The 10000-nt window shown below is 29.1% G+C and overlaps 1 protein-coding gene across 3 annotated transcripts in view; it reads right to left on the bottom strand.

Moving 5' to 3' along the window:
* Positions 1 to 8552, bottom strand: part of Hnf4 (Hepatocyte nuclear factor 4) — a 55352-nt gene extending 46800 nt beyond the window's left edge. For 2 of the 3 annotated variants that reach the window (XM_035862242.2, XM_035862244.2), the window contains exons 1-2: positions 8447 to 8551; positions 7852 to 7987 (exon numbers count right to left, since the gene is read on the bottom strand). In XM_035862242.2, the coding sequence (XP_035718135.1) occupies positions 7852 to 7939 (88 nt within the window). In that variant the 5' untranslated portion in view covers positions 7940 to 7987; positions 8447 to 8551. Of the gene's footprint in view, positions 1 to 7851; positions 7988 to 8446 lie in introns of all 3 variants that reach the window. The other variant, XM_085661382.1, reaches the window with a different exon arrangement.
* Between the last annotated feature and the right edge of the window lie 1448 nt (positions 8553 to 10000).

The following is a 10000-nucleotide window of genomic DNA, read 5'->3' as shown; positions in this document are numbered from 1 at the left end:
TTTTCTCTCTTTCTCTTTCTCTTTCTCTCTCTCTCTCTCTCTTTCTCTCTTTCTCGCTCTCTCTCTTTTCCTTATTACGCGAACACTCGAGTTATTTATCATAGCTTTAGATTCTTTCAAAAAGATTTCGACAACGCTTATGGTAACGAACTCAGTGATCTATCGCCAACGAATGAATTACTACAATAATGATAATTTTATGTAGATTATTTTCAAAAAGTGGACATCATATAAATGATAAATGTCAGATATATATATATATGACGTTTATCACATAGGCACGCGCGCATATATATATATATATATATATATATATATATATATGTATGACGTTTATATAAATGTTCATTTAAAAATTAAATCGAGCTGGTATATACGAGGAAGAGAAACAAGAAGAAAAATGGAGAAAGCGGTAAATTAACGGTATCATGATAGAAACAAATGAATTAATAAGAAGAGAAGATCAACTGTACTCTTCCCCCACTCCTTCTCTCTTTCTCTCTCTCTCTCTCTCTTTGTATATGGCTCTATCTCTCTATTTCTATGTCTCAATATCTCTTTCTTCGAACTTTTCATTATTTCGTTTCTTATCTCACGTAAACACTCGATCGCGTGACTTATTTGCGGTCCATGAATGTCTGAATTTCTTTTCAAGATCGTGGAAATAACCATTCGATCATTCGAATGAACATAATCTTTCTCTGTCTTTCTCTCTCTCTCTCTCTCTCTCTCACTCTTCGTTCGTCCGTTTGTCTCGTCTATATCTTGAGAGTGGGTAAAATATTAAAAACAAAAAGAAAAAAAAAAAAATAAAATAAAGAATATAAAAAAAATGCAAAAATATTTTAACTCGTTACTGAGAAAACGAAGAAGAAAGAGAAAAAGGCAGAAAAAAAGGAAAGAAAAAAGCAAAAAACAAAAAGCACTCTTCTGTTCAGAATCGATTAGAGATAAAACGACGACAGTAATTAAGTACTCGAAACAGAGCTCAGCTTCTCGTCAAGAATCGAGAATAACGAGGATGGAAATATTTAATGGCCAAACAAACGTTTTATTTTCAATTATAAGGTTACTCTTATGCTAATTTTTTTCGTTTCTCTCTCTCTCTCTCTCTCTCTCTCTCTCTCTCTCTTTCTCACGCATGCATACACACGCACATATTCTTTATTTATTTACAACTTTTAATAAGTTATAGATCATTGCAATGGATATTTTGAAAGGAAGAAAAAAGTAAATAAATAAAAATATAAAAATAAGAGAAAAGAAAGAAACACATATTCACATATTCACTGCATCGGTCGTTTTTTTTTTCCAATGAATTCCTGAATAGAGAGAAAGAGACAAATAAAAAAAAGAAAAAAAAAAAAAAAGAAAGAAAATCATAGATAACAAAATCTTGACATCTATTGATTTATTTCTTTGTACGGTGATATATTATTTCAAGACAAATATTACATTGAAAGGTTATTTTTTTTTAAAATCCAAATGTTTGTTTGCTTTTTGGTTTCTTATTCTTTTTCTTTTTCTTTTTTTTTTTATTTTTTTATTCTTTCGTTTTTTTTTTCCTTTTTTTTTTTTTATTTTTTTGTTCTTTCGTTTTTTTTCCTTTTTCTTTTTTTTTTATTTTTCTTTCTTTCTTTTTCCCCTCCATTCAAATTGTCATTTATTCAAGGACTATTATTTTTTCCTTTTTATTGCTCGGCCATGGGGAAAAATTTTGTTTTCCCAAATTTTATATTATCATTGGTATATATCCAATTGATAAGATAATAAACATTCACGATAGTTTTCATTACTCCAAAATAAACGTTAAATACAGTTAACCAGTATCATTTAATGAGTCATCGAGCACATTCTAATATATATTTATATCGTTGAGCTATCGAAAGGAACACATCCTTTGTTTATGAACAATAACAACAACAATAACAACAACAACAGCAGCAGCAGCAGCAGCAACAGCAGTAACAAGATGATATGTTAAATGACGATAGATAGAGAGAGAAAAAAAAGAAAAAAAAGAAAAAAGATAAATCGTCCTCAGAAAAGAGAATTATCCTTTTGAAATTGTTCATGCTTATCTCATCGACATTTTTTTCTCTTTTCTTTTCTTTTCTTTTATCTTTTTTTTATCTTCTTCCTTTTCTTCTTCTCCATTGTTCACTCTACAAATATCTTCGTAGAGAAAAAGAATTAATAATGAGTTACATACAGCACATATACACACACATACATGTACAGAGAAAAAGAGAGAGAGAGAGAGAGATAGAGAGAGAGAGAGAGAGAGGGAGAGGGAGGAAGGGAAGGAGATACTCCTCATCGTCTTCCTCATTCGCCATTTTGAATAATATTTCGCAAAAAACTTTTCATAAGTAAAGCAGTAATGTCATGGTTAGTCGAATATGTTTATTACGTTCATTAGCAAAACATATACCGAGAAAAACTTTAAGAAAAAAGGATGAATAATGATCGATCGATCGATCGATCGATCGGATCTATTGATCGAACTAACCAACATTTTTCTTTATGTTGACGGTACGTTAATTCCATCGAATGTTTTTCGGTCAGCGCTGCATCTCATTTCATTGTCAATTCTCTGAACATATGAACGTTCTAAACGGCTAAACTCACGTACTAGAGTTCCACCAAAGTAAATGTTTGCCGATCGATTGGCGACGTGTAAGACGAGTTTTTAAAATGCATAAAGAAACGTAGAACGTCGTAATGCACGTGTCACGACATTGCGTCAGGTCTGACCGTGTGACACGAACTATTAGTTCTCAAAATGTCGAAATTTCCCTCCGAAGGATATAAAAGAAAAGAAAAGGAAGAAAGAAAGGAGAAAAAAAGAACAAGAAGAAGAAGAAGAAGAAGAAGAAGAATGATTTATAATACTTTTGATATTAATTTCTGTTGTAGCTTAAGAAAAAAAAAAAAAAAAACAAAGAAAAAAGGAAATGAAAAAAAAGAGAAAAAAACGTATACGTAAAGGGGAATACGTAATGTTCGATAAATCGTCACATTAAGCCATTGATCCTGTCTAAATGTGAACTATTGGTTTTTAAAAAAATGTTGAAATTTCCCGCGAGGGAATAAAAAATAGAAGAACGTTAAATCATTTATAATACTTTAATTAAGTTTCACTGTACCTTATTTATAAATGTATAAATAAAGGGAGGAGCGAAACTGGTTGGACGGGTGTACGACGGGAAGGGGGAAGATTAGGAAGAGGACACGCAACGCTCAATAAATTTCTAAGTTACGTTTGATCGCGTGACACGAAATATTGGTTTTTAAAAATGTTGATATTTCCCGCCAGAAAAGAAGAAGAAGAAGAAGAAGAAAAATGAAAGAAATAAAAGGAAAGAAAAAGAAAAAGAAAAGAAAAAGAAATTAAATCATTTATAATACTCCGATATGAAGTTTTATTATTTTATTTAAAAATATTTATTTAATATTTAATTTTGAAAATATTTATAACATACATACATACATACATACATACATATATACATATACACATACATAGACGAGACACGTAACACGTCAATGAGAGAGTCAGGTCAAAAGTGAAAAACCTGCCGTGGCCCCCTCTGCCGAATTCGACCTTTGCCCTCTAACTTGACCGTCCCGGTAAATTGTGAAAAGACGATCTCAACTATTTGACACCGCCAATGAACTTAACTTATTTGTTCACCGCTAGTGAACTTACGTAATGATGGATACGAATTGATCGATGCCAAGGATGTGTGTTACGAAAAAAAAAAAGAAGAAAAAAGAAAAAAAGAAAGAAATTGTATACTTTTGATTATGATTTTTAGATTTTTAGATTTTTAGATTTTTAGATTGATGAAATGAATGAAAAATAAGAATTTCAAAAAGCTTAAGAAAAATAATATAATAAAAATAAAAATAAATATAATAAATAATAAAAAAAAAATATATATATATATATATATATATATATAAGATATTATCAAATCGTTTATCTCGACCAAAATTAATATTAGCTTTTTTGAAATTTTGAGAAAATATATGTATATAGATTAGACGCATGATGTTCATTGAGACAGAACAATCACGTGAAACGTAGGATTATGTAAAAAAAAGAGAGAGAGAGAGAGAGAGGGAGAGAGAGAGAAAAAATCTAAAAAAATCTTTCACCGAAAAATGAAGAGTGTATTATTGAATTAATTATCTTTAACAAATAAGAATAAAACAAAATTAAATTAATTTATTTTCTCAAAACTTGAAGACTATAATAGAGACCAGACGCGTAAAACTGTATGATTGTTTCCAAAAGATGTTTCTCTCATAAAGGAAAAGGAAAACGGAAAAAAGAAAAGCAAATTTTCCGGCGAAAAAAATGAGGACCACGTTGAATCGATTATCTTAAAAAAAAAAGAAAAAAAAAAGAAAATAAAAAAAAAAATTCAATCGCTTTCACGAAACTTGAAAAATGTGGAGATTACTTAGTGCAAAATTTGTTGAGTCAGGTCAACGACGTAAAACGAACAATAGTGATAATAATAATAATAAAAATATATATTCATGAAAAACATATATTCGTTTATCTCGTTAAAAGAAAAAAAAAAGAACAATAAGAAAAAATTGCTTTTCCGATATTTAAAAAATACATATAAAACGGATATGTAAAATTTGTTGAGTCAGTTCGATCACGTCGAGCGTATGATTATTTCTTAAAAGTATCTGTCCAAAAAAAAAAAAAGAAAAAAAAACAAAAAAAAGAAAAGAAAAAAAAAAAATTAATAAATAAAGGAAGGAAAAGAAAAAAAGAAAAAACAAAGAAGGAAAGAAAGAAACAAAAAGTCAAATTCTCCTGATGAAAAACGAGAACCATTAAATCATTTATCTCTAAAGAGTTTATCTGCTTTCTTTAACCTTGAAAAATATATAGAGATGGGACGTTTAAAGTTTGTTGAGTAAGGTTGAATATTCGTGCCGAATGATTATTTTGAAAAATTTTCGATTCCGTCGACGAAAAAAAAAAGAAAAGGAAAAGAAAAACGAAAATGAGAAATATTGAATCGTTTATCTGTAGAAAAAAAAAAATTCTGTTTTTTTTTACCTATAAAAGAAAACAGAAAGATACACAGGAACGTGGAACGTAAAGTTCAAGTTCAACAAGTTCGATCATACGAGACGAGAACTATTATTTTTGAGCACGTCGAATTCTCATTAAAAAAAAAAAAAAAAAACAAAACAAAAAAAAACAAAAAAAAAGGAAAAAGACAAAAAAACGAGAAATATCAAATCGTTTATTTTGTCTAATTTATTTTTCTATCTTTACTAATATTTAAAAATGCATAAAGATAAAATATATATAACGTATATATTACCTACGAGAGATCGATAATACGAGATAAACGAACGATCATTTCGTAAAATATCGATTTCTTAATCCCTGATAAATAAGTATCATCGAATAATTTTTATTCCGAATATGTTACATTAACTTTTATAATTTGTAAAATTGCATAGAGATGAGGAACATAATACTTTTGATGTTCGTTACCATCAGATCGATCGCGTTGAACGTAAGATTATTATGAAAAATGTCGATTTTTATCGGCAAAAAAAAGAAAAAAAGAGAGATACCCTACGTCATTTATCACGATAAACCTTTTTTTTTTAACCTTTTGTAACCTTTAAAAATGCATAGTAACGAAACGGGTTGATTAAGATCGATCGTGCGAGACGTACGATTATTTTGAAAAATATCCAAATTTTTGGCAACGAAAAAATCAGACGTGTTGAATCATTTTTATCTGATGAATGGTTTCCTTTAACTTTCGGAACATTTAAAAATATACAGAATTGAAGAGGACAATTGTTCGATGAATTGTTTGGATCAAAAATGAGATATATTATTTATGGGATTAATGAGATGTAATATTTTTTGAAATATTTTTGAAAAAATAATGTTGAATTTTGATACGACAAAAGGCGATACGAAGATTCGTTTATCTCAAAAGTGTTTCTTCACTTTCTGTAAATTTTTTCTTTTTTTTTTTTTTTTTGTTTGAAAATATATGAAAGATTTATAAAAATACCGTACTACGAGAGGTACGGACTGTTTCGAAAAATTTCATATTTTGGCGAGAAGAAAAAAGGAAAAAAAGAACAAGAAACACGGAATCGTACGTTTCGACGAATTTATTGTACTACGTTTAATCTTAATGATCGCACGGAGATACGAGAAACGTAAAATTAATCGATTTGTAGATCGATCTTACGAGACATATTTCGATTATTTTACGACAGCTCGGAAATGTTTCAATGGAAAAAAAAAAAAAAAAAAAAAGCAGAAAAAAAAAGGAAAAACGTTTAACTTTGACACGAAAGTAGATTTAACAATCGTTCGAATAAAAAGAGTATCACCTTTTGCGAATCTTTTTTTTCATTTATAATAAGTTAGGCATAAAAATTTCTTCGACGTCGAACGCTATCTTATCTATAAAGTTTCTCACTGTCTTTTTTTTTCCTTTTTTTTTTTTTTTTCTTTTTTTTTCCTATCTCGTCACATCGATCGCGCGTCCACGCAATCAAAATCGAAATGTTCAAAAAATGTGTTCAATATTACGAAAACAAAAAAGAAAGAAAAAAAGAAAGAAAAAAAAAGAAAGAAAGAAAAAAAGAAAGAAAAAAGCAAGAAAAAAAGAAACAAGGTCTTTTTCCTTTTTTTCTTTTCTTTTTTTTTTTCTTTTTTTCTTTTTTTTCTTCGAAATCACATATTTTCGTTACAGAAGAAATAAGAGCAATAATCTCTTTCAATTTCTAGATCGCACGGCTGCCATTTTGATACTACTTATACACTCGTATAGAACGTGCGCATAATAGAGCAAGAAAGAAATAAGGAAAAAGAGAGAGAGAGAAAGAGAGAAAGAGAGAGAGGGAGGACAGAGAAAGAGGGGAAGAAAGAGAGAGAGAGAGAGAGAGAGATAGGGGGGGGAAGAGAAAAAGAGGGGCAGAGAGAGAGGCGAGGGTCTCAGGGTTATCTTTTTGCCTGGCGCGTTCTTATCTCGCGACTCACTTCGTTATGTGCGAATTTTTGCCTGTGCTATGACGATGAAACATGTCCACGATTCGTTGTATAATCGCAAAACAGCACGAAAAAGAGAGAGAGAAAGAGAGAAAGAGAGAGAGAACAGTCTAATTTGTAACGTTTGTTTAAAAATCATCAAATAATATTCGAAATTAATCGTCGATTTTTACAAATCAAATTTAAATAAAAAAAAAACTCAACAAATTTTCGTCATATTTCTTACTTACTAATATAAATCGAATATTTTCATTTTTTTTTAATCTATATAGAATTATTCAATATCGTCAATCGTTTCACGTTTCTCTTAATGCTACGATATATATAAAAATGATATAATTTCTAATATCATCTTTGAAATTTTTCTTTGAAAAACGTACTTATTCAAGCGAAAAAAAAAGAAAAAGAAAGGAAGAAAGTAAAAAAAAAAAGAAAAAAAAACAAATTACATTCCGTTTTCTCTTATCGAAATGACGAAAAATATTATTTATAATATTTTCTTAATCTATACGAATTTTTCGATATCAATAAATATTCCAAGTTTCTTATTCCCGATAACAACAACGACACTAATGACGATGACAATAACAGCAATAACAATTATAATCATAATTATAATAATTATAGTAATAATAATAATAATGATAATAATAATAATAATAATAGATAATAAATAATAGATAATAGATAAATGAGAAAAAAAAAAATAATAATAATAATAATAATAATAATAATAATAATAAAAATGACGCTAATGATACTATGATGAAGAAATAGGTAATACTTACTGTCGGATGAGGAGGAGGAAGCAAGGTCGGCTCCAACGATGACGTCATCATTGAAGTTCACCAGCTCCTGAATCTCGTGGTCCTCCATGCCCGAAGGTCACAGGCCTCCCTTCTTCCCCTCAAACTTTGAGATATACTACGAACCAAATACACATCAGCGCTAACAGATCTTAAGATTTTTTTCTCTCGAGAATATTTTGCAGAAAGACGAAGGGTATTAAAGAGGATGAAAAAAGAAAGAAAGAGAGATAAGAAGATGATAAAAAGGAAGAAAGATATAACAAAACAAGATAGATCAGTCACAGAAATAACAATGGTAACGGACACGGCTGGCGCACTTGTAAATATTTCGGAGCAGAAAAAAAAAAGAAAAAAAAAGAAAAAGAAGAAGAAAAACGAAATAAAACGAAACGAAACAAAATAAAAGAAAAAGAAAAAAGAAGGAAGAAAGAAAGGAAACAAAAAACAAAAAAAAATAGGTAACGAGCGAATAAACGATTATTAGAAACTTTTTCCGAGTGGCGGCCGCTACGCCGGCCGTTTTGAAAATATCGTTCGCATGCGCCCGCAGTAAATGTTCTTAAAGCGCACTTACAAACATTACGTTACATTACGAACGATCGTTTCGTCAGCGTGTCTCTGACGTGCTATCAGCTGTCGTCGTGTTAATCTGCTTTTTCGAGAAGATTAGAAGACATACGAGGACGGCCATGTTTTATTAATTTCTCTCTCTCCCTCCCTCCCTCTCTCTCTCTCTCTCTCTCTCTCTCTCTCTCTCTTTCTCTCACTTGCACGCACGCACTCTCTCTCTCTCTCTCTCTCTCTCTCTCTCTTTCTCTCACTTGCACGCACGCACTCTCTCTCTCTCTCTCTCTCTCTCTCTCTTTTTTTCTCTCTCTTTCGCATTTCGCGAAGATGAAATACTTCGATAGGATACATGCAACTCAAAATAGAAATTTTATTTGTCGATAATTATACCGCGATATCTTTCCCCTATCATTTTTCTTATTTACAACATAATTTCCCGCGTAATTTATATGGTTACGGTAAACATAACTGTATTGAGATCGTTCACGATAAATGTGTATTTATTTTCATTTAAGAAACAGTTTAGTCAGCCACTCGGTCTCCAAAGTGTTTCCCCGTTCTTTCTCTATCATTCATTTCGCATACATAACGTATTAATAATTCTGTAAAATTAAATTTGCATTAATCTCGTTTCAACGTTTATACGTCGTCATTGACGATGCACGGATTGAAAATGGAAAGAGAAAAAGAAAAAGATAAAGAAAGAAAAAAAAGAAAGAAAGAAAAAAAGAAAAAGCAAAAAAGCAAGAAAGAAAGAAACAAAAAGAATGATGAAAATGCGTGCAAATAAATAATGACTTTCTTTATCTGATTATCATTCCTTTGCTAGTTTATTTATTTCTTTCTTTCCTTTATTTATTTATTTATTTAAAAACGATTCTCTCTGTATACCATTGTTTGCATATCAGAACGCATATACATTCATTATTCGACGACTTATCATTATCGGAATTCTATTTATAGTGATTTAAAAAAATAAAAAATATTTAAAAAAAAAAAAGGAAAAAAAAGAGAAAAAAAAGAAAAAAAAGAAAAAAGAAAAATAAAAGAAAAAAAAAAGAACTTCTCCTCCATTACGTTTCCTTTATATAGTATCATAATAACACTGTATCGTTTATATAACTATAATAAGTAATAATAAAATCGTTTATATATATATTTATATATATATATATATATTTTTTTTTTTTTTATACGATTATTAAACTCTTGTAAACATGTCTAATCCATTTTTGTTTTATTTTCAAAACCGATTTTTTTTCTTTCTTTTCCATTCTGAAACGATAGATTAAACGTTAGATTAAAGATACCAATACTTTAATCTCTTCTTTGAGATAAAATTAACACAATTATATATATAAAAATAAATTAAATCATATAATATTTTATCTATTGTTATCTAAAGTATATATATATATATTTATTTATTTATTTATATTTATATTTATATTTATATACAATCAATAATAAAATTTTCCGTATAAAAAGGCACTATTTCTTACATAATATATATGTATATATATAAACCGAAGAATATTATCTACGTACGAGCATATATATG

The sequence above is a fragment of the Vespa mandarinia genome, chromosome 14 (genome assembly GCF_050613455.1).
Source record: "Vespa mandarinia isolate Hongniang chromosome 14, ASM5061345v1, whole genome shotgun sequence".
Lineage (NCBI taxonomy): Eukaryota > Metazoa > Arthropoda > Insecta > Hymenoptera > Vespidae > Vespa > Vespa mandarinia.
Note: the sequence above shows the minus strand (reverse complement) of the source record. Positions and strands in the feature narration are given on the sequence as shown.